This window comes from Prinia subflava, chromosome 12 (genome assembly GCF_021018805.1).
Source record: "Prinia subflava isolate CZ2003 ecotype Zambia chromosome 12, Cam_Psub_1.2, whole genome shotgun sequence".
In the NCBI taxonomy this organism is placed as follows: domain Eukaryota; kingdom Metazoa; phylum Chordata; class Aves; order Passeriformes; family Cisticolidae; genus Prinia; species Prinia subflava.
In genome coordinates, this window is record NC_086258.1 from 16,726,163 (window position 1) to 16,753,345 (window position 27,183).

General features: G+C 44.4%; 1 protein-coding gene across 7 annotated transcripts; it reads left to right on the plus strand.

The window, feature by feature from the left end:
* The first annotated feature begins 827 nt into the window (after nt 1-827).
* LOC134557332 (myosin-13) lies at nt 828-27,183 on the plus strand. 7 transcript variants are annotated; one of them, XM_063410258.1, is made up of 39 exons: nt 828-1,031; nt 1,127-1,270; nt 1,362-1,518; nt 2,053-2,080; nt 2,164-2,264; nt 2,904-2,911; nt 5,133-5,225; nt 5,322-5,385; nt 5,476-5,574; nt 5,671-5,774; nt 6,042-6,180; nt 6,576-6,694; nt 6,795-6,944; nt 7,023-7,193; nt 7,526-7,835; nt 8,827-8,912; nt 9,449-9,536; nt 10,214-10,331; nt 11,664-11,787; nt 12,633-12,769; nt 13,086-13,341; nt 13,923-14,165; nt 14,829-15,005; nt 15,614-15,759; nt 15,846-15,936; nt 16,669-17,058; nt 17,148-17,274; nt 17,686-17,804; nt 18,368-18,564; nt 19,414-19,597; nt 20,439-20,604; nt 21,384-21,508; nt 23,349-23,657; nt 23,748-23,951; nt 24,186-24,311; nt 25,429-25,599; nt 26,133-26,237; nt 26,317-26,412; nt 26,801-27,183. In XM_063410258.1, exons 1-39 carry the CDS (start codon nt 828-830, stop codon nt 27,047-27,049), a joined length of 5,925 nt encoding a protein of 1,974 aa, XP_063266328.1. In that variant the 3' UTR covers nt 27,050-27,183. The 7 variants fall into 7 exon arrangements, with proteins under 7 accessions (XP_063266328.1, XP_063266330.1, XP_063266323.1 ...); XM_063410260.1 differs by lacking the exon at nt 2,904-2,911 and adding an exon at nt 4,521-4,555 and having other exon boundaries at nt 2,164-2,237; nt 7,526-7,823; XM_063410253.1 differs by lacking the exon at nt 2,904-2,911 and having other exon boundaries at nt 828-1,049; nt 2,164-2,275; nt 7,526-7,823.

Below are 27,183 nucleotides of genomic sequence, written 5' to 3' on the forward strand. Positions count from 1 at the left end.
GTCTCCTGCCTGATAGGCAGATCTGTTCATGTCCAAAGAGCAACACTTACAGAGAACTTGTGTGCACCACTCCCTTCAAGGTTTCATATTCAAGCTATAATGGAGATCCTTTGAAATGTTATATCACATACATATTTACCTAAATACTATGTTATTTCACTAATACTATGTTCCTAATTATTATCTGTAATGTACAAGATATTCCTTTATCGGCCAATTTTGCAACATAACTGGAAAAGATGTTTTATATTTGGTTCATACAATAAGCAGGTTTGGCTTAAGACAGGTGATGACTGACATTCACAATTTGTTCCAGTGTATGGTATAGACAGAAATTAGTTGAATTCCCCTGCTTGGTATTAAAACATCAAAACCAGAGGGTGTTAAATATATCCCCACCTGGAAATCACATGTGAGAGCCTCTCTACATGACTCACAGAGCTTACTTCTGTCTAAATTTTTAGATGTCCAATGACATAATCTCAGTGGCTTTGTTCATGTGGCTTTGAGAAGGATGTGGCTGTGCAGCTCTGTGAATAGCAGGAGAAGATGGAGCAGGACCAGCTTTTGAAGACTTCTAGCTTGATATTCTCTCTGCCCTCACTTGGGCACATAGGCCTATTTAAAGGAGATGTCTTCAAATTCATCTACAAAAGGAACTTTCTTTCTTAGCACTTATTCAGTAGATAATTAAAACTGAGGCAGAAGTTAAGTGCCTGATTATTCCTCCTCTTCCCATTGAATATGACTACTGTCTGGATAAGTGTAAATTACAAATGCACAGACTTTCTGCAACTTTTCTGCATTCCTCCAGAGCAACTGCAGACATGAGCTCAGATGCAGAGATGGCAATCTTTGGAGAAGCTGCTCCCTATTTACGGAAGCCAGAGAAGGAGAGAATTGAAGCCCAGAATCGCCCATTTGATGCTAAGTCAGCCTGCTTTGTAGTAGATGACAAGCAAATGTATGTGAAAGGTACCATACAGAGCAAAGAAGGTGGCAAAGTCACCGTTAAAAAATATGATGACACAGTAAGTGATACCAGTGTTGCTCCTATGTGATCATCCAATTCAGGCAGTTCCCTGCTTTAGATTTCTCCTGTTTTACCCTTCTCTTTTTTTGCCAGACTGTGACTGTAAAGGATGACGAAGTCTTTCCCATGAACCCTCCCAAATTTGACAAAATCGAGGACATGGCCATGATGACCCACCTGCACGAACCCGCTGTGCTGTACAACCTCAAAGAGCGTTACGCAGCCTGGATGATCTACGTAAGTGGCAGCAGCAGCCTCCTCTGGGCAGCTTCAGGAGCTGCTGGGCCAGGCCCAGGGGAAGCCAACGTGCTGTGTCCCTTCTCCACAGACCTACTCGGGTCTCTTCTGCGTCACTGTCAACCCCTACAAGTGGCTGCCGGTGTACAACCCCGAGGTGGTGACTGGCTACCGAGGCAAGAAGCGCCAGGAGGCCCCTCCACACATCTTCTCCATCTCTGACAACGCCTATCAGTTCATGCTGACTGGTGAGCTACTTGGCAGGAGTGGAAAACCCTGATATATGTAGGGCTGGCTATTTGGTCAAGGAATTTTAGGTTCTGCTCAGTGGCCCCACAGTCCTACAGCACAACGCAAGGTCAGACCGTGAAAATCTTGATGGACTCTGGGCTATTGGATAATGAAGGAAAAGCAGTGGCTGGCTGTATGGCTTTGTGCTCTCTCTCCTTACCAAAGAAATGGTAAAGGAGAAACACAGCAAATAATCTGATTATAATTAAACAGTATTTAAGACAAGGTCTATATATAAAAGAAAAAAAATAATAAGTGGGAAGCCTTGTGAAGAATCACTGCTTGAAGTTAAATTTTGGGCTGCTTCATTCCTGTCTGTACAAAAAAAGTCCAGATTCATGCTAAAGTGTATTAGTGCATCATTCATCTTATCTTGTAAGAAAGTGATAAATACTGATAGAATGTTTCCCTTGAGGTCAGTTAGCTGTGTCTGAGCAACTGATGCCCTCCACATCTCATTTGAACAGCTCTTTCTGTAATTTTGTTTGCAGATCGTCACAACCAGTCAATCCTTATCACGTGAGTATGTTTTGGGATGAGTGACAAAGCTGACAGAAAAGTGATGATGTTTCCTGTAATAATTAATACTTTTGTTTCGACAGCGGAGAATCCGGTGCAGGGAAGACTGTGAACACAAAGCGTGTCATCCAGTACTTTGCAACAATTGCAGTCACTGGTGAGAAGAAGAAAGATCCACAGCCCGGCAAAATGCAGGTATGACATCAGCTCCCCCTTCTTGCTCACACTGTACCTGCTGAGGAGGAAGGACCAATGTGTATTTTGGGGCTGCAGGACTATCTAAAGGCAGAAAGTACTGTGCAGCTGAGAAGACAGGATGCACAACCCTAGCACATCTATGCTCACCTAGCCTGATGCCCAGCCTCAGATCTGCTGAACTCTCACTTATAAAACCATTTTGTCAGTGTAGGAAAGTCTCCATTTACACAGGGGAGTCTTTACCAGGGAGGGGAAGATAATGTTAGCAGCTTTCTTTGTGCTGGCTGTCCATTGATGTGCCTATTCATCAGTGCCCTGTGAGATCCACAGCACCTGAGTGCCTGCACATGAAAAGAGAGCAGTCAGTTCCCACTGGGGCTGTGCCATTCCCAGTCCTTGGCTCATTCCTGTTTTCAGGGGGAGTGCAGGAACTCTGGACTCCAGAATGGCTGTGCTGAAGTTAAGCATCGTTTCAATTGCATCAGGCAGTAGTTTCCACTGGCTGGTTTTTGTCTGTGGTCAACAGAAGAGCCCAGAGGGAGAGCATCAGAAAACGGCTCGAATTGGGACAGCTGGGACCACTTGCCTGACAATAAGAAAGTAACCTCAGAAAGGATCCTTGCAGAAAAGAAAGTGCATGCCTCGATGTCCCTTTGCTGAGCAGCACAGCTGTTGCAATCTGAGCCCACTGGTGCATTTGCAAGGCACAGGCTTCATTCCCCATCACAGAGCAAGCAACAAACACCCTGGTGGCACAAGTGTGTGCCACCACAGCCTGTGAGATGCTCATAAAAGCGTGTGACATGTGTCAGCATGTTATTTGAGTACCCAAGGGCATAGTGGAGCTTAAGGAGATTCCAAGGCTGAATATTCTTTCACTCAGAGGCAGGTGTCTGTGATTGATGGGTTGTTATGGCCAAGTTCATCACAGGCACTCTTTCCATCAGCACCATGTTAGAATCTCCTGGACTCAGCTTTCATCAGCTGCTCACCATGCCAGGACTGATCTCAGAAAAGCTTCAAGACAGCTGAGACATGTAAAGACCATGTGTAATAGAAGGAAAATCACCTGGCTCTCAGACTAACAATAATCTGTTCTGCCCTCTCCTGAGTATTCACAGAATACTGTATTTTTTTAACATTCCCATCTCCATGACAATAGTATGTTCCTCTTTATAAAAACGTTAAATAAAACAGGTTATGGTTCTGTATAGCCCAGCATTCACTGGCAGATACAAACTGAAATCAGATGCCAGGCAATGGTCCAGGAATAAGGGAAGTGTGTAACAGGATTTCCCCAAAACCTGGTCTCAGCCTCCAGCACTTTGTCACCCAGCCCGTAGACAGGACTCCAGAATGAACTTGTGTAAAGAATTGTCATTTTTCCCACACTGTTATCTAGGTAGAGTGCTCCTGTTTCAGTTCCCTGGTTACAGCTGTGCAATCAAAAGAGGCTTGGTGTTGGTGTAGTCAGCTGCACTGGCACATCTCCTCTCCTCTCCTCTCCTCTCCTCTCCTCTCCTCTCCTCTCCTCTCCTCTCCTCTCCTCTCCTCTCCTCTCCTCTCCTCTCCTCTCCTCTCCTCTCCTCTCCTCTCCTCTCCTCTCCTCTCCTCTCCTCTCCTCTCCTCTCCTCTCCTCTCCTCTCCTCTCCTCTCCTCTCCTCTCCTCTCCTCTCCTCTCCTCTCCTCTCCTCTCCTCTCCTCTCCTCTCCTCTCCTCTCCTCTCCTCTCCTCTCCTCTCCTCTCCTCTCCTCATACATGTGAAAAGCCATTATTCTAGGGATTTAGGCTATTTTATTTTTAAAAAAGATAAAGAGCTTTCTATGCTACTGCCTTGCTTTAATTTTAGAGGTCCTTCTTCACGGCGGGCTGACAAAAGCTGATTTAAACCTGCTGTGCCACCTGCAGACAGCGCTGGGAACAGCAGTGCCTCTCCCCTGCACTGAGCCTTGGTGCACTGACATGCAGAAACCAAAACAGTGCCTCTCACCTCTCATCTGAGATAAACCAATTTATCTTTTTTTTTTTTTTTTTTTTTTTCCTTATTCTTGGTTTTCCATCTGTCTTGGAAACTATCCCTGGCAACATTTTTATGCCCTGATTATATTGACTTTGCTAGAAGTCACAGTTGTGCCTCTGTTTCCTGGATCTCACTGAAACAGAGAGACATACTGCCACAGAAGCTTTTTTTACTTTTACAAAACTTTACATGTTGATTATTCCTTCTACAGTGATGCAGCAGGAAAGAAAAAAAAAAAAAAAAAGGGAAATCGAAGAGTCTCTGTTCTGTGCTTATCTAAGTTTTTAGTGTGGTATTTGAGTGTCAGGCTTTGTCCATGTGCCAGTCTTCAAAGCATGTCAAGAGCTGTATTCCTGCATCCTGACAGGCTGCTGTTGTTTGATTGCAACTGCAAAATTTTACATTCTCCCTTGGTGTGTGTTTCCTACCAAAGTCTGTATTTGTCATGGGCTCAAGCAACCTTCAAAAATTTTTCCAGAATTCTCAAATTTTCTTTAGCTGTCCAGACTTTTGTGAACAGGAATGCAGAAACACCTCTCATCAGGTTTCAAATGCAGTGAACTGAACTCCACTGCAGTGACTTTGTATGTGATATCCAACATGTGGTATCAGACACAAGGGGCAAGCAAAACACAGATCTGTCTTTCAGCACTCTTCCCTTTGAAACCAATGGCAATATCCACGAGTGTTGGCTGATAAGTGATTAAGAAGTCTATTAATTTTCAGGTTTAAATCACGTGTGATATGTAAAAATTATCTGTAATATCCCTTTTGCAATGTTTTTTATTTACTAAGTAGCAAAGTGATACAGAAACTTTTTTTTTTTGTGACTAGGGAACTCTGGAGGATCAGATCATCCAGGCCAACCCACTGCTGGAGGCTTTTGGCAATGCTAAGACTGTGAGGAATGACAACTCCTCACGCTTTGTGAGTTCACTTCAGATTTGTTGGAATGAAGACATTTAATGCAAGCCTCATTCACTGATTGTCATAACCCATGGTTTGATCTGCACTGCTCGATAGGGGAAATTCATCCGGATTCACTTTGGACCCACTGGCAAGCTGGCCTCTGCAGATATCGAAACCTGTGAGTTGGAGCAAGTCAGAGCAAGCAGAATTTATATGTTTGCATCCTCAAATTTATCAGGAAACAAACAGCAGCTCTCTTTTATGTTAGATCTCCTGGAGAAGTCCAGAGTCACTTTTCAGCTGTCTAGCGAAAGGAGCTATCATATTTTTTACCAGATAATGTCCAATAAGAAGCCGGAGCTCATTGGTGAGTGCCAGCAGTGCTGGGTTTGGCTCAGTGAGTGCTTTCTCTTCCCGCTGTGACCTGCCCCAGTGCCACTAAAGGTGACCCACACACCTGCAGATCTCCTCCTTATCTCCACCAACCCCTATGACTTCCTCTACGTGAGCCAAGGAGAAGTCACGGTTGCCAGCATTGATGACAGCGAGGAGCTGCTGGCGACAGATGTGAGTAGAGCAGAGCAGAGCAGCCCTGCAGCCAGTCCAGCTGCAGCCAGGGGGGTCTGGCCAGCCAGGCCCAGCACTGGGCTCTGCTGCCTGGTGCCATGGGACTGGGATGGTGCTGGACACACTGGGATGGTGCTGGACATACTGGAATGGTGCTGGACACACCGGGATGGTGCTGGACACACTCAGCACAGGCAGGGCAGGAACCCCACCTGCCCCCTGTGCTTCAGCCTTGGTGCTTTCCCCACCTGCCTGTTGCCTCTGCAGAATGCCGTGGACATCCTGGGCTTCAGCCCTGATGAGAAGGTGGGGATATACAAGCTGACAGGGGCTGTCATGCACTATGGGAACATGAAATTCAAGCAGAAGCAGCGGGAGGAGCAGGCGGAGCCCGACGGCACGGAAGGTAGGGCTGATTGCAGAGCTTGCTTGACCTAGCAACCCCACCCCACAGAGTGCCCAACTCTTGGAAACCATTTTCCTTTCCAGAAACTAATTTTTATTAAAGATTGTTTCAAGTTTCACAAAGTCAGTGATTTAATTTATTCTCTACAAGGAAACAGAAAGACATAAACTTAAGCATTGCTGCAGCCCTTCAGGCACTGACACAGGATTGTGTTGCAGCTGAGACATTGCCTTTGCAGCAAGGGGAATATTCTCCATAAGACTGGAAAGCAGCTTCTCTTGATAATAGATGCATTTGAGTTGTGTAAAAGTAGGCTCCTTGTAACAGAAACATCCCAGAGGACCAGGAAACTTTCCTTTGTCTGTACTGAACTTGTTTGCTGTTTCTGATCCTAGTGGCTGACAAGGCTGGCTACCTGATGGGTCTGAATTCTGCTGATTTGCTCAAGGCTTTATGCTATCCCAGGGTGAAAGTTGGGAATGAATATGTCACTAAAGGACAAAATGTCCAACAGGTACATAAGCAGTTCATCAGCTTTTCAAGTTCTTCAGAGTGTTCTTTCAACTTCAAAACTAACTCAACATTTTTTACTGCCATGGCTGTGCTTCTTACAGGTGTACAATTCCGTGGGTGCCTTGGCTAAATCAGTCTATGAGAAGATGTTCCTGTGGATGGTTGTTCGCATCAACCAACAGCTGGATACAAAACAGCCCAGACAGCACTTCATTGGTGTCCTGGACATTGCTGGCTTTGAGATCTTTGATGTGAGTTACTGTAGGTATGCCTGACCACTGAGAGCTGCTTGAAACTAACTGGCATTTTTTGGTGTTTTGAATTTGTAGTTCAACAGCCTGGAGCAGCTGTGCATCAATTTCACCAATGAGAAACTGCAACAGTTCTTCAACCACCACATGTTCGTGCTGGAGCAGGAGGAGTACAAGAAGGAGGGCATTGAATGGGAGTTCATTGACTTTGGCATGGACCTGGCTGCCTGCATTGAGCTCATTGAGAAGGTGGAAAAAATGTTTTCATTGTAGGAGGGCACATTTCTTTTATGATCTTTTTTTTTTAGTTCAGTCCTTCTTGATAAATGATGCATTACTGTTGAATTACACTCTCACATCAAAATAGACAGCTTGTAAAACCAAAGCTTTTCTAACAACAGGCTGTTACTGCACAACAGTGGTTTCCTGAACAAAGTGGCTGGGGTGGAAGGGAGAATGCCTATACAATGTTAAATTGATGACTTCAACAACTGCCTTTAAACAATGAGGTGAACAGTGAGGTGCAGTAATGGATCCCCTCCCCACCACTTACTTTCTTTATGTATTCATATTCCTCCCAGCCCATGGGCATCTTCTCCATCCTGGAAGAGGAGTGCATGTTCCCCAAGGCAACTGACACCTCTTTCAAGAACAAGCTCTATGACCAGCACCTGGGCAAGTGCAGCAGCTTCCAGAAGCCCAAGCCTGGCAAGGGCAAGGCTGAAGCTCACTTCTCCCTGGTGCACTATGCTGGAACAGTGGATTACAACATCTCTGGCTGGCTTGACAAGAACAAGGACCCTCTGAATGAAACAGTTGTGGGGTTGTACCAGAAATCATCCCTGAAGCTGCTGTCCTTCCTTTTCTCTAACTATGCTGGTGCAGAAGCAGGTAAGTGCTTTCTTAGTGATGATCAATAAGGCAAAAATCAACTAAAGCCTCCTTCTGCCTCTCCTCTCAGTGCTATGCTCAAGGCTACCAGCCTCTAAGGTGACCTTGTTCTTGTGTGCATCCAGATGTGCCAAAACTAAGACAACAACAAGCAAAACTGTTGGAAACACCAGATTTATGTGCTGCAGAGAAGTAAAGCACAGCAAGTCCAAACCCAGGTGTCAGGAGGTGTATGTTTCCTGACTGTGTGTGAATCACCTGCATGTTACTCAGCCACTAGACAGGGGCCAAATAAATGTGCAAAGTGCAAGCATTTTAGTCTTTGTAGACAGAGTTTTGTTTCTTGAGGGGAATTGGAAGAACTAAAAGGAGACCATGGAGAGATCTCATATCCAGCTGAGCAGTCCTGGTGTTGTGACAGAAAGAGAGACAGAGAATAAATTTAGGAGTCATCTATGTCTCAATTTAATTGGCTTCACAGTATAGCAACTATAGAAAGACACTGAGCTGCTTGGACTTGTAATCCTGAGACTAAAATTTGCTTCCTGCCATAATTCGGAATAGAACTGTATACTTCACCTGGAATATTAGATTAGTAGATTTTTCTATAGAAGACTTCCCTGCACTGATAAATGGATGCCTGGTGCTGAGTCACATTTTTGAGGTCTTTCACCTAATTAAAAAAAAAAAAAATATTAAGTGGGGGTTTGTGTAATACTGAAAGCAGTGTGTGACCAGTAGCACAGAGTACACTCTTAGGAAACTTGGGTCAGACCACACTGTTCCATACCAGCAACCTAAATCTTACATTTGAGATCAAATATCCCACACGCTGATCAACAACTACCTAGCAGCAGTTCACTAAATTCTCAGGGAGCAGTGTGTCAGTATTTAAAATGAAGTATTTTATTGGTCCATAGCCAAAGGAAGATGAGGTCTACAAAATGTACTGCATATTCTAACTGTTCACCCCCCACCTACTTCTTCCAAGGTGACAGTGCTGGTGGTGGTGGTGGTGGCAAGAAGGGTGCTAAGAAGAAGGGGGGCTCTTTCCAGACAGTGTCTGCTGTGTTCAGGGTATGTGAATTTCTTTTTACATGAGCCATGCTTCCATGAAATGGTCTGAGGGCTGGGAACATCTATCCTATAAAATACCCAAGAGAATTGGGGTTGCTCAGCCAGGGGAAGAGAAGATTCCAGGCACACCTTATTCTGTTCTTTCAGTATATAAAAGGGGGCTTATCAGAAAGACAAAAAAAACCTTTTTACCAGGGCCTGTAGTGACAGGACAAAAGGCAATGATTTTAAGCTGGAAGAGGGTAGATTTAATCAGATATAAGAAAAAATACTTTTCAAACTGAGGGTGGGGAGGCCCTGGCACAGAGTACCCAGAGAAGCTGTGGTTGCCCCATCCCTGGAAGTGTTCATGGCCAGGTTGGATGGGACATGGAGCAACCTTGGCAGTGGAAGTGGGGCAGGGATGCTGGGCTTGATGACCTTTGAATGCCTCTTCCAAACCAAACCATTCTGTGATTCTATAACTCCCTGAATTTAAATAAGAATGCAAAAGCTTTGTAGCTTGAAGCTGAAACCTTTGTTTCATTCCATCACAGGAAAACCTGAACAAGCTGATGACTAACCTGAGAAGCACCCACCCTCACTTTGTGCGTTGCCTGATTCCTAACGAGACCAAGACACCTGGTAAGTCCACCCTGACAGTCTGAGGACGTGGGACTGACAGGAATTGGCCTGTTAAGCTTCCACACCAACTTCCCAAACAGCTCCTTCTGCCTGTGGAGTCCTTTTGGGGGTTGGCCTGCAAGACAGTGACAAGGGAAACTTTTGTGTTGCCTACTGTGACTGAAACAATTTGAGCATTACATGGTCCACAACAGTTACCCATCTTTGCTCAGTGTGTGTAGAGAACTGAGCATGTTAAAGATGGGTTTGATTACAGCTGAATAAAATTGTCTGTTGTGGGTAACAGCTTTAGAAAATCCCTTGTCTGGATGGTACTACACTGCACTGTGCCACCTTTGCCTACATCCAGTGAGGAGGCTGATGCTGTTGAAGATTTTTCAGCTGGTCTCCTAAAGCACCATCCAGCCAATTTTTTTAAGAAATATAGCCAGATGCCTTTTCATAAGCACTGCTAGCCCTTGCATTCTTAGTAAAGCTCACTGATGCAACTCTCCACAACTTATATGAGTTGAAGGATTGTTCTGTCTGCACTTTCTGCATCTTAAATCAAGAGCTGCTTGAACTAAAAAAAAAAAAAAAAAAAAAAAAAAAAAAAAAGGAGGTAATTCTGAAATGCTAATAGATATGAAGATTCCTTGGAATAAAAACTAACTCATGATGGATGTACTTTGTTTAAGGTGCAATGGACCATTACCTGGTGATGCATCAGCTGCGGTGCAATGGGGTTCTAGAAGGCATCAGGATTTGTAGGAAGGGGTTTCCAAGCAGGATCCTTTATGCAGATTTTAAGCAAAGGTAGGTGCTCAGTTATTACCCACTGGCTGATAGGGAAAGGCCTCAGGTGACACCACAGGGAGACACCTTCCCAGTCAGACCAGATTAGTGGCACTGGAGGGAACCAAGTCATCCATACTGTTTTGGGGTCACTCCAGTGATTCCCTCCTGACCAGAGCAGAGATTTCTCAATACATCAGAACCAGCACAAGTTCTAAACTGAGGCCAATGCCCGATGATTCAAGGAGATGTAAAATGCAGTGTAATGTGTAAGGTGCCATTATAGACTACTCTCTGAAGTTTTCCAGAGTATAAAGTCAACCCACATGAGCCTCCTCACAGTGCTCTGCCTCTGCACCTTGTGCCTTGTTTTCTTCATCTTTGAAATGGAACAACTAAGCTGGTTCATGTGGGCTCTGTTGCCATAGAGTGCTAAATCAGAACTGTCTGTTGTTACAGTTAAGTGTAGCATCTTCCATGCTGCACTGGTGTGAAAAGGACCCAAGATCTCTCTGACAATGTCCTGCAACCTGATGTTCAGTAAGGGATTAGCTAGTCTCAATTGTCAAATTTTAATCTGAAGTGACAGATGAAGGAATCCATCCATAATGGCCATGGTCCATAACCACAAAGTGGTTTATGAATGATAATGGAAGCCAAAAATAGAGAATACACTCACTGCACTATTATCACTGTTGTGATTTTACATATTCTTTTTCAAGGTAGACTTGAGAATAGGAGGTGGTCCAGTGTACAGTCACATATCCACACTGATGTACCTGAAGGAACCTCCTTGGAAGGATTAGAGGGTCCTGTACAATGACATAGGATTACCTTAATCATTTAGCTACCTTGAAAGATGCTAAGACTGCTGTTAGCACTTCCACATTAATACCATGTTATTTTCAGTCCACTTAGGCATTCAGTGGGACAACTTGTAGAGACAGAGCTGTGCAAGGTCTGAATTCCCTTTGGAATATAGCTGATCTTTGTCAGTAGTTTTAATTAATCATCAACTCTAATTTGAGTGACATTCCTCTGCTAAATGAAACAAGCTGAGAAGAGGTTGAAATGTTCTATGTTCTTCCTAATTCCTGCAGAGACTCTCGAGTATGTGCCATAGTTTTGTATGTAACAGCACACTGTGTTGTTACACAACCAACAGATTCCTCTAAGGAGTAGATGTGCCTCCTTTTCATCACGTTTTGTTCAACCAGACAACATTGTCTAGATGTCAGATGACATATTCAGCTGCTTTCAGACAGCTCAGTGTTCCTATATTTCGTGATATACAATGGATCCTATTTTCCTCATCCTCTTTGCAACCAGTTCTTGCAACCTGTCTCACCACAGGTACAAGATCCTTAATGCCTCAGCCATCCCAGAAGGACAATTCATTGACAGCAAAAAGGCTTCAGAAAAGCTTCTGTCCTCCATTGATGTTGACCACAACCAATATAAATTTGGCCACACCAAGGTAAAGTCCTTGTGGAAGAGTAGGTATAATTAAGCAAAATATTTTGTTTGTTGAAAGTATTTCTTGCCTACTAAATCAGCCCTCATGATGATTATAAACAGAGTACACCACTAGCAAGAAGGAGTGCAGACAATTTGTGTGGTTCTCGTGTGAGGGGCAGCAGCACTGCCAGCCCTGGGAACACCATACTGCCTGAACAACCCAGCATAGCTGCAACTAGATTTTCTGCTTCTTCTTTCTCATGGCCAGTCAAACATATTTATATCAGTGTAGGTTAGATGGGCTCAGACAAGTTTGGGCAGTTCAACTCTTCAGGGGATTTAAGTACACAAAGTCTGTCTTCCATACCCAAAGTAGTGTTAGGTGAGACACTGTTCTTTGTTCAGCACAACCCAGTCAGTGCTATCACTGGACACAAACCCATTGCCTACATTACTGAACAGAATCATAGAATCACTGCATGGTTTGGGTTGGAAGGGACCTTAAAGATAATCTGGTTCCAACCACTCTGTCCTGGGCAGGGACACTTTCTATTATCCCAGGTTGCTCCAAGCCCTATCCTGCCTGGCCTGGGACACTTCCAGAGATGAGCTGAATTTTGCATAAACTACACTGGAGCAGACATCAAATAACACTGCAACAACATGATTAGATCATAAAAGAGTGACTTCTCATGAATCACAGGAATACTGAGGATTTGAATACTGACAGAAAATTTCTCTAGATCCCAAACCTTTCCCCTGCAAGGCATTTTCCTTAAACTACCTTGTACTACTCCACATCTGCTGTCAAAGGCCATGTATCTGCCTAAGCCTCAGGCTGTTTGACCCTTTTTTGTGTTCCAGGTGTTCTTCAAGGCAGGTCTCCTGGGACTTCTAGAAGAGATGAGAGATGAGAAGCTTGTGAGCCTCATCACTCGTACACAAGCCATGTGCAGAGGGTACCTCATGAGAACTGAATTTAAAAAGATGAATGAAAGAAGGTAATGTGAGAAAATACCAGCAACTGTACTGTGTCAGACCAAAGGTGCAGCAATGCAATATATTGTCTCAGGCAAAAAGCTGTCCTTGGGAAAGAACCTTAGAAATTATTGGGGAACAAATCAATTCAAGCTACTGAACCAGCCATGCTGCAGTAAGGGCCTCAAAATGACTCTTTAATAAAAGCAAGGGAGATGAGGGAAGCAAGTCTCATGCAAAAATTCTTGGGGTAAATGCTGATGCTGTGTGGCAAATAATCAGAATATGTTTCTAGCTCAAGTCTCACCACCCTCACAAACTGGTTTCATGTGTTTTCAGAGAATCTATTTATATCATCCAGTACAACATTCGTGCATTCATGAATGTCAAACACTGGCCATGGATGAAGCTGTACTTCAAGATCAAGCCCTTGCTGAAGAGTGCAGAGTCTGAGAAGGAGATGGCCAACATGAAGGAAGAGTTTGAGAAAACCAAGGAAGAGCTTGCAAAGTCTGAGGCAAAGAGGAAGGAACTGGAGGAGAAAATGGTGACCCTGTTGCAAGAGAAAAATGACCTGCAGCTCCAGGTTCAGTCTGTGAGTAACTCCATGTTCAAATTCACCCCACTTCCTCTTACTCTGCTGCCCTTTTTCTCCTCTTTTCCATTGTCCTCTATAAAGAGGCATGTAATGGGGGCAAAGCCTCTATTGCCTTGAGTCTGGTCTTGCAAGACCTAGCAAGGTGCAAAGCACCAAACATTGACACCAGTACGAATACAGGAAGCTCCAAGGCTATCACCACTGGAAGAATCAGACATTCCACAGTGTATATACAACGTGCTCCTCACAGTGGTCTGATTCTGGATGAAATATATTCCACATAATATGGAGCCAGGGCAGGGGTGTTTTCTGTCAGAGGCAGAACTGAAACTGTGGAAAGTGCTTTTCTCTGGAATACTGCTGAAAAGAGACTGAAATTGTACCTGTCAGGTTCTAAAAGGTAATAGAATATTACATAGCCAAGAGCAGTGTGGTGCAAGTGGACTTGTCACTTGTTGTCATGTGCAGTCAAATCACTTAGTTTCAAAGAAACTTGTATTGTTTCACTCACCAAGGGTATTAACTGTCCTTTGTCATTTTTATGATAAATATAATGCACCTTCAATGTGTTCTGATAGGAGAGTGAAAATCTAGCTGATGCTGAAGAGAGATGTGAAGGACTCATTAAAAGTAAAATCCAGCTAGAAGCTAAAATTAAAGAACTAAATGAAAGACTGGAGGATGAGGAGGAGACAAATGCTGAACTGACAGCCAAGAAGAGGAAACTTGAAGATGAGTGCTCGGAGCTGAAGAAAGATATTGATGATCTTGAAATGACTCTGGCCAAAGTGGAAAAGGAGAAGCATGCAACAGAGAATAAGGTGACAGAGGAATCAGGGAATTATTTTTCCCCAGACAGTGCTCCCATACAGCCTCTCAGTTTTGTAAAAATATGGAACCACTTATAAATTCTATGAATAGAAGTGAGATGTGTCCAATGCATAGGAGAGAGGTATTTTCACTTAATCAATCAGCTGACAGAATTTTTTCTATTAAGGTTCTTTGTCATGTTATCATGGGTTTTTTGTCACTTTTAGGGAAAACAACATATTTTTGGTGATGCTTAACACTTGATCCTCTCTTTATAAAGAACCTGATTTGCTGAGAAATTACAGCTGTTTTCATAGCAAATATAGGCAGGAGAGACATTCCTTGAGCAAGAGCAACTCAGAGGGCTTTTGTAAATCCCAATGGGAAAAACTTTCAGAGGCAAGTGAAGATCTAGCACATTTCACTATCAAATTTAGCAGGATAGGGGTGGGGATCAAAAACAACTAAAGCAAGAATTCCTACCATTGCAGAACCAGAGAGAGGAGACTCTCAGGCATGATCTATGCTGCTGCCCTCATTGCAATCCATATAAACATTCTGCAGAGAGCACTTGGAATGCATCCATGCAAGGTTTTGAGAGGATGCAGTCACTGTGTTCTCAGTCTGCCATTTCCAAGGTGTCCCCTCATGGAGTGGATGCTGCTGTCTGACAGGTAAAGAACCTCACTGAAGAGATGGCAGCTCTGGATGAAAATATTTCTAAGCTCACCAAGGAGAAGAAGGCCCTCCAGGAAGCCCACCAGCAGACCCTGGATGACTTGCAAGTTGAGGAAGACAAAGTCAGCACCCTCACCAAAGCCAAGACCAAACTGGAGCAGCAAGTGGATGATGTAAGTAGAAATTTTTGTGTGTGTATAACATAGACACTGTGACAGATCACAGTAGACTAGAAATCTGTAGTTTGGAGTATAAGCAACACCTAAAGCAGACAAGCCAGCTCTAATAATTTCAGCCAATAAACCACTGGTAATTGATAGGAAATTGTGGGATTTAGCACATCTTTCATGTTTGTCACAGGATATTTCAGCACTATAAACTTTTGTGATCTGATTTAACCCATCAGCTGAAGCAGGAGACCTGTGACTGTTTGAATGTGGCTGCAGAGTTATTTGTGTGTTCATATACTCCAGGAAGTTATAAATACTGGGAATTTCTGTATATTTAGCAGTCTATATGCTAGGAACTGCAGCTATTGGAAAAAATTTAATTTCCATTTTTTCAAAAACTGGTATTTCAACTGTGCCAAGCTGTAGACAGCTCAATGTCTGAAAATAAATCACCATGCAGCTCTGGTCTCTCAGTGAGAATGCAGCTCAGTGGAGATCCCCTGATTATTTTCTCTAGCCAACAATTTCCAACTTAGTTAGGTTTTAAAATCAAGAATAGTTACTTTCAAAGTATAATTTATGTATTTCAAAGTATGTTTTATGTGTTTTAGCTTGAAGGATCTCTGGAACAAGAGAAGAAGCTGCGAATGGACCTTGAGAGAGCAAAGAGAAAACTGGAGGGTGATCTGAAAATGTCTCAGGATTCCATCATGGATCTGGAAAATGATAAGCAACAAATGGATGAAAGACTAAAAAAGTATTACACTGACTTCTTATGCTCTGAATTATGAAATCCATGTTTTATCTTAACCATATTGAATTTGCCTTCTTGTTCTTTAACAGAAAGGATTTTGAAATTAGCACGTTGCAAACTAAAATTGAAGATGAGCAGGCTCAAAGTTCTCAGCTGCAAAAGAAAATTAAGGAGATTCAGGTAAAGTCTATCAGTTATTAATAATTCTAGTGGCAAGCACAAATTTCTTAGAATTAATAGGTGTTTCTTCTTAGTCCATTCTACAAAAATATTTTCTCTCACATGAAGAAAACCTTTAATATGGGACTCTGGGTACTACTCCCATCTCAAGGCACTTTTACAGAAACTCTGGCCTCTAATCTTACATGACTATGTAGGAAATTTCTTACGTGAACATTGTGGCAGACTTTGAAAATGCCACAGATGTGCAGCCACTGAGAATCACTTTTCTAGGAAAACAATAGAATGTGACTTAATATGTCATGATCAGGACAAAGTTCACTTTCTAAATGCAGAACCAGGAAGACAGCTCTCTTCATTGCTATTGTCCCATGATTGTTCAAGCTGAAATTTCTTCCATCCTATTTGCCGATGGAGAAAGGACACTGCTTTGTTCTGGCCTGACTTCTAGGAAATTTCTAAGAAATTCACATTCCTCTACATTTTCCCTCTTTTTATTCAGGAAAGTGAAATTCTAAAGCCTTCACAAAATAATAAATCCTTTCTGAGCAGATTTTACATTCACTGTTGTTCCAAAACTGAATATTACTTGCCCTAGGACATAATACAGTGAAACTTCTAGTGATGCTTCTCTTCCTATGCTTGCATTAATGGACGTGAATGTTTGCTCTTTATTTCTCAGTGATGATTTTAAATCTGTCCATTTGTCTTTCAACCAATTAACTCTTATAGGCTCGGATAGAGGAACTGGAGGAAGAAATCGAGGCCGAACGTGCAATCCGTGCCAAGTCTGAGAAACAGAGAGTCGACCTGTCCAGGGAGCTGGAGGAGATCAGCGAGCGCCTGGAAGAAGCAGGAGGGGCCACAGCAGCTCAGGTTGAGATGAACAAGAAGCGCGAGGCAGAGTTCCAGAAGATGCGGCGTGACCTGGAAGAGGCCACGCTGCAGCACGAAGCCACGGCTGCCGCCCTGCGCAAGAAGCACGCGGACAGCACGGCTGAGCTGGGCGAGCAGATCGACAACCTGCAACGCGTCAAGCAGAAGCTGGAGAAGGAGAAGAGTGAGCTCAAGATGGAGATTGATGACCTGGCCAGCAACATGGAGTCTGTCTCCAAAGCCAAGGTTGCTGCACGGGGAGAAATATTTCTCATTGGCACTGTTCTTCTGAACAGCTAGATGAACTGAGGGGTTTGTTTGCTGTCTCTTCACAGAGCAATCTGGAAAAAATGTGTCGGGCTCTTGAGGACCAGTTCAGTGAAGTCAGAGCCAAAGATGATGAACATGTGCGGCTAATTAATGATCTGAACACTCAGAAAACACGCCTGCAGACTGAGAATGGTACGTCTCATGATGAAATGTAATACTCCAGTGTCAGGACCTTAAATACACTGCTCAATGTCTGTGTGTTTTGTAACACATTCATCACTTGGGGATCTGAACAAAACTCAGAATGTAGAATCTCCTCCTGGTGGCAGTCATGGAAAGCTGCCCAAGGAAACACAAAACCAAACCAGAAGGAGTACTGTCAGTCAAAATGAACGTGTGAGTTTGTGGTCAGTTCATCTTTCCTTGATGCCAGCACAGCATTTCTCTTCAACGGCTTTTCCTATCAGTGGGAATACACTTACTACTCTCGCTTCAATTTACCACCTTATATCTTGTAATCCCTTTCCATGGGGCTAGCTGCTCTCATTCATTTGTTTTATGTCTTGTATATCTGTCTAAAAAAAATCAACTTTTTCTTGTTAGGTGAGCTTACTCGGCAACTGGAGGAGAAGGAGTCCTTGATTTCTCAGTTAACTCGAGGCAAACATACTTTCACTCAGCAGACTGAGGAGCTGAAGAGACAACTAGAGGAAGAAAATAAGGTGACTCACTTTCATTTGGAACAACAAATTTTAAAATAAATCAATGCGCTAAAAAAAAAAAAAAGAGATTTCTCCTCAGAGAAGAGACATCAGAATAGCAAAAATTTTGTAATTTTCCTTGGAATACAACACAGAGAGGAGACATTAAAAGTTAAATACACAAGACAGTTTAAGCCCTTCTCATCATGCATTCTGAAGACCAAAAACACGAGAGAAGTGAAGGAAAGCAATGCTGTGCCCATAGGCAAAGCAAGAGAAGGAAATAGAGCAGGAGTGCTTGCACCTTGTCTGTTGGTGGATTTATTTTGCCTCTGCCTGAAACACCTGGTGCCGATGTGTTTGGGAGGTGTTATCCCAGACAAGATGGGCAAGCACCTGACCCTGTTTAACAACATCAAGCCTGAAACACAGAATCCCTAACATTACTCATTTTGCTCCTTACGTTTCTCTAGCAACTGCAGCACACGGACAGGGAGAGATGAATATTTTTATCAGGCCACAGGGAAAATATCCAGGCACAAATTACTCGTGTTCTGACAACTTGTTTAATTTTAACTACCAAGGCCAAGAATGCCCTGGCCCATGCCCTGCAGTCTGCTCGCCACGACTGTGACCTGCTGAGGGAACAATATGAGGAGGAGCAGGAGGCCAAGGGGGAGCTGCAGCGAGCCCTGTCCAAGGCCAACAGTGAAGTGGCCCAGTGGAGAACCAAATACGAGACGGACGCGATTCAGCGCACGGAGGAGCTCGAGGAGGCCAAGTATGTGGGGAAAGTGAGGAAGGCTAGCAGAGATTAAGACCAGAAGTTCTTGGAGAGCACTGTGACATTGTCAGGAAGAAGTCAGTGTTCTGCCTGGGGTTGGGGCAAAAGGAGAATAGCAACTGAATTCTGTAATGCATGTGGTGTGGGAGAAAAAATCATCAAATGTGTAGAGGACAGGGACTGGCAGAGGGACATAATATAATGTGTAGAGAAATGGAAGAGGAACATGGACCACAGGCTGTGAAATGGCCAAACATGCTCTTGAGAAAAGCATCACAGAACTGAATTATTTGCTGTGAGCTGCACTTACCCATGAACTTGTAAGACATCCTGTTTTGGAAAGCCCATCAATCACAGGCCACAAGTGGAAGGATGGCTTGGAGCAAGTAGAAGGATATTTAAGCATACTGAGTGAAGAACTGAAGGAAACCAGAATATGTCTGTAGTGGTAATATGCAAAGCAGTGTGCTTTTTAATGTATTAGAAGCGAAAAGGGGAGTGAGTAAATGTTTGAAGGAGAAGAAGGGGTAGAGGCTTAGGGGTGTCTACGTAACGATTTCCAGTGCATTATAGTTAATTATAGTAGTTGAAAGAGCACATTCTTTACAGTGTCACTATTGAAACCATATTTTGGGCCCCTCTCCACACTGGTACAGTTCATATTTGGGTGCATACTCTCCCAGCCTATGCACCACTTCAGAGGGCTGTGCCACTCCAGGCTCCTGGCACCACAGCATTACATATTGCTCTCTCTGCCCATCTTCCCCATTCCAAGCTCCTTCCACGTCCATTTTCTGAGACAGTCAGAATATTCTTTTTCTCAGTGCTGAATGTCCCATCCTGCAGGAAGAAGCTGGCCCAGCGCCTGCAGGAGTCAGAGGAGCAGATTGAGGCTGTCAATGCAAAGTGTGCTTCCCTGGAGAAGACCAAGCAGAAGCTGCAGGGGGAAGTGGATGACCTCATGATTGACGTGGAGAGGTCACACGCAGTCTGTGCAGCATTTGATAAAAAGCAGAGGAATTTTGACAAGGTTTGTTCAAAAGACCATGCCAGATCTAATCATTAGATATTTGATAGGACCAGACAAATTCTGAAATTATCAAAGTTCTGCACTCACAGTAAAATAATTGCATTTTACCCAAAGCAAAGTTATGGTAAGGACCCCACAATGGGACCTATGGTAAAGTCACTGTGTAAGGTGACCACACCAAATAATAAAGCAGTTTTCTGATAATTTTTAAAGGCATAAAGTCTTCACAAGGGAGACTGGTCCAGCAGACTTAGTAGTCACATGCAAGCTAATAAGCCCTGGTGCTGGTCTGCCAGCCTAACCTTGGGGTTATGCAGAGTGTCAGACTCATGTAAAGTTCCAGCCTTCACTGCCCTTACTAAGATTTAAAAGAACCTGCACTGTTGGACCAAGTGCTGCTGCACAGTCTTGGCCTACCCTTGTGTGAGTGAAGAGACTGTGCTAAAAAGGGATCTTACAGGTGCATGGTATCAAACTGAGGAGAGAATTCATAGAGAATGGCCTTCCCTGGTGGGCTTAGTTCAGGATCACTGGCTCCTGCAACACTCTCAAGACTCACACATCCTTATTCAGACCAACCACATTATGTTTGGGCTGGTGTACTGGAAGCAAACTCCTTCCTGACAGCTTGGGGCATGCACTAGTGTTGGTTGAAGAGACACATTTAGGTAGATCCCACCAAAACAACCAGAGTATGCATCACAGGGAGTTGATTGTCACAGGAAGAGAACAGCCCAAAGGAAAAGAGAGTTAAGATAAGCCAGGCCTCTTGGGTTTTTGTCACATAAAGGTGCAGAGGTGGAGTGGTTCAGAATGGGTCATTCTTATCCTGTCCCTCCAGATCCTGGCTGAATGGAAGCAGAAGTACCAGGAGAGCCAGACTGAGCTGGAGGCTGCCCAGAAGGAGTCTCGCTCCCTCAGCACCGAGATCTTCCGGATGAAGAACGCCTACGAGGAAATGCTCGACCAGGCTGAGACTGTCAGAAGGGAGAACAAGAACCTCCAGCGTAAGTTCACGTGTCTGCCAGCTTAGATTCACTCTGAGCCCTCAGATGCTTCCACATTTTTGGACTACCAGAGCTCTACCTCTTCCCAGGGTTCTGTTCTTTATGATTTTCTAACAAAGGTGGTGACTTTCTGCCCTGTTCAGCTGATTATAAAGTCACCTGCAAGCACACACTTTCATCTCTACAGCATCCTGCTTCCTCAGGATGTTCCCCCTTCTTCACATCATCATCATCCTATGCATGGATAAGGACCAAGTTAACTGAATAGACAGAAATTATGATGATACTCAGTTTTTCCAGATTGCTTCAGTCATTGCCACTAGAAAAAATTGGAGGGCTGTTTTCTTTCTCCTTATGATTGGAGGATCATGCAGCTGTAGCACAATGGATTGGCATTTAATAAGCAAATTAATAATAGAAAGGAAATACAACTCAGATCCTTTTTGTGAACTGAATGATCATTGGGGATTATCTAAGCATAAAGAAATCACTTAAACATGACTGTCTCTGGAGATGTCATTTCACTACCCAGAGGAAGTTGACATAATTTTCTGAGCTCACTCCAGTTGGTCCCTCTCATTTTCAAATTGCACACTGAACTGGGATGTGCAGGTTATCAGAAATGAAGATTGCATACAAGACAAGATGTATTATTTCTTCTCACTGTTACCTCCCATTACACCAGAGTCTCTTTTGTCACTCCCATTGCCAAGGAGCACTTGCAGGTGCCACTGATCACACTGCCTGAGAGGAGCTGAGTATGTGTTTTCTGGTTGCAGAGGAAATTTCTGATCTGACTGAACAGATTGCTGAGTCTGGAAAAGCAAATCATGGGCTGGAGAAAGCAAAGAAGCAAATCGAACAAGAAAAGTGTGACCTACAAGCAGCATTAGAAGAGGCAGAGGCAAGTGTCCTCAATCAGGGGCTTGTTTTTAGTGAAATCAAGAATAGAGAAAATTTGGGTATATATTCTATATTCCTGCTTATTCTGAAACTGTCCAAAAAGTGCAGTAAGACTGCACAGACAGACCAAAAAGTGCAAGGACTGCTCCCCTGCCATACCCATGTGGCATTCCTTGCACAAAACCCCCCCAGTCCCAGTCTAAAATTGAGCTCAATTTACACCATCTGTTTCAATTTGCTCCCATGGAAGGCTGAAGAAAAGTCACTAGCACTTCAAAACTCTGACAGTTCTGTTTTCTAGTCAAATTAAGAAAGGATGTTTCCAGAGAAGGTCAAATCCATTCTCAAAAGTTTTCCCAATGTCACCTCCTGCTCAGAGCAAGCTGAATGCTGAAGAGAATTGAGGCAATATTTCTTCAGTTCCACCACTTTGAGTGAACAGGAGTCAGTAACATGTTCAAAGAGGAGCTGGTTCACAGGACACAGGTTCTGATGAACATGAAGAGGTTGCTGGGGATCTGCTGAATCTTACAATTCCATGATTTCTGTCTTCCTTACACTGTTTGGCTACCCCTCAGGTCTCCATTACTTTAAATCTTACATTTTTTGCCATGCCAGTTTGTAGCTCCTTTAGTTCCCTCTTTTCTGGGTTCTGCCTTCTGTTCTGTATCTTCCCTGACTGCCTCTTGGAAAAAATTTTATTACTTCTGTATAACCACATCTGATTGTCCACAAAGCATCTTTGTGAGCACTTCATGAGCTGCCCATGATATACCTAGAGCATACCTCAAACACAGAGACAAAGAATTAACTTAGCTTGTACAGGATCCCTACAAGTCTTTAGTCAACTTCCTCGTCAAAGAAAGGACAATTTTGAACTTACATTAGGTTGCTCAAAGCCTGGTTGGTTTTTATAATTTTCAAGGATGGAGGTTTCAGAGAATTGCTGGACAGTCTTTTCCAGTGCAACATCATTCTCAGGGTAAAACATTTTTATCCCTGTATGCAGTCAGGGTTTCCCTTGTGTTGACTTTTGATAGACCTTTTGTCTTTTTGTTGTCCACCACCAAGAAGAGCCTCACTTTATTTTCTCTTTAACTCCTCTTAGGTAGAAAAAGAAGTGTTAAACAATTGGTACATCTCTAGATCTCACTACATGGGTGGGCAGTAGGAGCAAGAGTTGCTGTGGTCATGCAATCAACTTACTCTAATTTATGCATCTAAATGTCATCAGTCTAATCCTGAATTAGTCACCGCAGGCTCATTCTAGAATCCAAAAGGAGAATCAGGGATCTCTGGAAAATACATTCTTAAAAGGGATGAACTGTTTTATGCTCTGCATGTGCTTATTTCTGTCCACTGGATGTAAAGACCCAGCTTCAGGCTTTTCATTGCTACTACAGCTGAAGGTGGATGACAGCAGAGGGAACAAAATGAGTACCAGAGGGAAAGGTGGTGTGAAAGGGCAACTGCCCATGCAGTCACTGGGGTGGGACAAAGCAGAAATCAGCGTGGAGATGCAAGAGAAGGCAAGCTGCTTCTGAGCAGGAGGCTTGGCTGTCCTATTTTGTATTTCCACATGGTCTGTTGTCCCTCCAGTGTCACCACAGCCTTCAGTGCCCAGACCTTGTGGTATCTGAGGCATTTTCCTAAGGAATATTATTCCTAAATTACCATTTAATAGCAGTCAGCTTTTTCAGTGCTTGGTCTTCTCCAAAGGTGCACAGTAAGGCAAATACACCTGCCCTCCCAGCTGCAAAGGGTCGCATTTCTGCAGGGTGTCCATTGTTTCCCAGCAATGGACACTACAGACACAAATCATAATATTTCAACCCTGACAGGGCTCTTTAGAGCACGAAGAGGGGAAAATCTTACGTGTTCAGCTGGAGCTGAACCAGGTGAAGTCAGACGTTGACAGAAGGACTGCAGAGAAAGATGAGGAAATTCAGCAACTGAAGAGGAATCACCAGAGGGTTTTAGAGTCTATGCAAACCATGCTGGATGCCGAGGTCAGAAGCAGAAATGATGCTTTGAGGCTGAAGAAGAAGATGGAAGGAGACCTGAATGACATGGAAATCCAGCTGAGCCATGCCAACTGCCAGGTAGCAGAGACACAGAAGCACCTCAAGGCTGTGCAAGGGCAGCTCAAGGTAGGGACCACAAGGCTACTGCCCCGTGGGTCTTTGCCATTCCCTCTGCTTGCTTCTGGGCCTCACAAAAGGTGCTTTCACCCTTTTAAGGATTCCCAGCTCCATTTAGATGATGCCCTGAGAGAGAATGATGACCTGAAGGAGCAGCTGGCTATAGTGGAGCGCAGGAACAGCCTGATGACAACAGAAATGGAGGAGATGAGAGCTGCCATGGAGCAGACGGAGAGAGCCCGCAGGGTTTCTGAGCAGGAGCTGACGGATGCCAGCGAGAGAGTGCAGCTGCTCCACTCACAGGTATTTGGCATCCTCTGGCACAGGAGGTCACTACAGGCATGGGGGAGTGGCACAAACAGGGTGGGAATGGCACAAACAGGGTGGGAATGGCACAAACAGGGTGGGAATGGCACAAACAGGGTGGGAGTGGCACAAACAGGGTGGGAATGGCACAAACGGGGTGGGAGTGGCACAAACAGGGTGGGAATGGCACAAACGGGGTGGGAATGACCCATCTGCTGGCTGCCCCAACAGAACACAAGCCTCATCAACACCAAGAAGAGACTGGAAGTGGACATAACTCATTTGCAGACTGAAGTTGAGGACAGCATTCAGGAAGCCAGGAATGCAGAGGAGAAAGCAAAGAAAGCAATCACAGACGTGAGTCCTCCTGCTCGCCTCCCTCCCCTTCTGTACTACCACAGTCACTTTCACACTTTAGAAAGGCAGCAATCAGATGGAGGAGAAGTAATTCTTCAGCAGAAAATATCTGTGACACACAATCCCTCCCACGTGGGCCTCAAGCAGCCATTGCCCTGCTTCTTGTCGCAGAAGACCCTTCAGAAAGGGTCCCCATGTCCTGCTAGCTGTCTGTATTGAACAGGTATTTTCTCTCCCCTTCTCCACACCCCTTCACTTCTGCTTCCATAGTAAATGTAATAGGCAGGATAGAACAGATGGTGGCAAAATTGTAATAGAAAAAGAGTAATTGGAAACAACAGCCTGTCTAGACACAGCACAGAAAAGCAGAAATTAAGACTAATATCACACATAATTCTATACAAATGCTAGACATGCAAAAAGAAAAGGAGAGAATATAAATGTTCATTTAAATGAGGCTACAGATTCCATATTATCACAAGTAACAATACCTGGGACCATCTAGGAAAGGTATAGGAAAATTAGACAGAAAATGGTGACATTATTGCATTGAGTCCTGGTGCACCAGTGTTTGGTCCTGACTGCCCAGCAGCAGCAGTGCTGCAGGATCCCTGAGCTCTCTGCTCTGCCACCTTGGTGACAGCTGTCTATCTATCCCAGCTTCTGGGGACCTCAGCAGGCACAAGATTTTCAGTGCACTTTGAGGCACTCAGGGTCATCTCATTGGCAAAACTGCTTAGAAGTCTGACTCTTTGGCAAATTTCAGCATCAAATAGTCAAAATCACCAGCGAGCGCAGAGATACCGGGTGCTAGCTGGTAATACTTCAAGATACTTCAATTTTGACTGACTTAAAAATCAGAACTTTGGTACCAAGCCATTTTCACGCCTTGATTATTTTTTTCTTTGTATCTACCCTGTCTGTTCTCTGAGGTGAAGCAGTTTTAGAAATAAGGATTTTGAGAACAGTGATCCTGTTTATATGACAGAGCCTTAGCACAACCACAGGCACTGAGAGTGTGCAGAGTCACTCCCCAGTGTGAAGCTGGGCATTGCTCCCAGGCCCCCAGAACTGCTGGGATGGGGATATTTGTAACATAAATGTGCACCACAACCAGGCAGCCATGATGGCAGAAGAGCTGAAGAAGGAGCAGGACACCAGTGCCCACCTGGAGAGGATGAAGAAGAACCTGGAACAGACAGTGAAGGACCTGCAGCTTCGTTTGGATGAGGCTGAGCAGCTGGCACTGAAGGGAGGGAAGAAGCAACTGCAGAAGCTGGAGGCCAGGGTATGGTGAAGACTTGGGTAGTTTAAGGTGAAGTTTTTGACTGGGCCCTTGGTTGCTGGAACCTCTTGGGAGGGTGAATACAGGGAGAGCCCCAGGTATTCCCAACAGGTTTTATGATGCCTGTGGAAGCTGGACAAGTGGAAAGGGAATAATAGACAGCAACCAGGTTTCCATGCTGTCCCTAAACAGTATTTGCCACTGCCACTCTCAAAGATAAGAAATGAAAGACAAAAAATGAAACAGATTTTTCCCATTTACCAGGTGAACATTCATAGAACCCTCCCTCCCCTGTTTCATTTTCCTCTTCTCTGACAGATTTAAGCCTAATTTTGACTACAAATGCTCTAGGTAAGCACAGCTAAGTTCCTTTTATAAACAGCTACGGATTCATACACTATGTCATCACCACCATAGCATGGTGAGCATATTTTAGACCCAAGAAGCAGCTGCAGGACACTGCCCTGCTCTGCCACTTTCCCTGCAGCAGGACCAGCAGCCATTCTTGCCATCTCCACCCTGATTCTGTGTTTCAGATTAATGAGCTAGAAAATGAGCTTCACTCTGAGCAGAAACGAGGCATAGAATCCCTGAAAGGGGCTCGCAAGTACGAACGGAGGCTGAAGGAGCTCACTTACCAGGTATTGCAAGTCCTCTGCCCTCCTACATGGATCACCTCAGTTTATCTGCTGAGGCTGACTCGATTTTCACTTCCTACAGTCTGAAGAAGATAAGAAGAATATTCTTCGGCTCCAGGACCTGGTGGACAAGCTGCAGTTAAAAGTGAAAGCGTACAAGAAACAGGCTGAGGAAGCTGTGAGTGGAGGGCTCTCCCCAGTGGGGCCTGGGTGGAGATTTCTGAAAAGTGGGCTCCCTAGACCACTACAATAATTGAATACTGAGTTTGACAGGGCAGCTAAGGCCACTCCCTTTGGAGATTCCTTATTATGGCTCACAACAGAGCAGACATAGCTGTAGTTATCCTGGATCTGGTGCACTTTTGGAGCCACACAAGCCAATTTTCCCACCTGGAACTGAGTGGGGTAACTGTTCAGCCCCCCAGAGTGCTCATGCTGTGGAAGGTACTAGATACAAACACACGGAGCACAGGGCTGTACTGTGAGGCAGCAGAGGTGATGTCACCGTGGCAGATGCCCGTGGTGACAGGGCAATGCCACTTGTGCCACTGCTGTCTGGCTTTCAGGAGGAGCAGGCAAACATCAACCTGTCGCGGTGCCGCAAGGCGCAGCACGAGCTGGAGGAGGCCAAGGAGAGGGCTGACATCGCCGAGGGGCAGGTGAACAAGCTGAGAGCCAAGAGCCGCGACATGGAGGGCCAGGTGAGCTGGGGGCTGCACAGAGAGACCCCTCCTGGGCAGGTGGTGTCACAAAGGTCACTGCCCAAACAGCCACAGATGCATTCCTCCAACTCTTTCACTGGGGTGTCCTCATAAAGAAAGGCCAGAGATTGTCATTTACTCCAAACCAGTCCTTTTGGTGCCTCACAGCAGTCAGACTAAATACAATCAACCCTAAGAATCCAGGTCTTTCAGCACAATTGGGAGATATTACTTCTTCATTATAAAAT

What these genes read in the sequence shown, in the direction of transcription:
- LOC134557332 (XM_063410253.1), top strand. Translation starts at nt 828, where the DNA reads ATGAGCTCAGATGCAGAGATGGCAATCTTTGGAGAAGCTGCTCCCTAT. An exon ending in TAAGAAGCCGGAGCTCATTG is followed by an intron (nt 5,575 to 5,670) that starts GTGAGTGCCAGC and finishes ACACACCTGCAG; the next exon opens with ATCTCCTCCTTATCTCCACC. An exon ending in ACGCCTGCAGACTGAGAATG is followed by an intron (nt 17,275 to 17,685) that starts GTACGTCTCATG and finishes TTTTCTTGTTAG; the next exon opens with GTGAGCTTACTCGGCAACTG.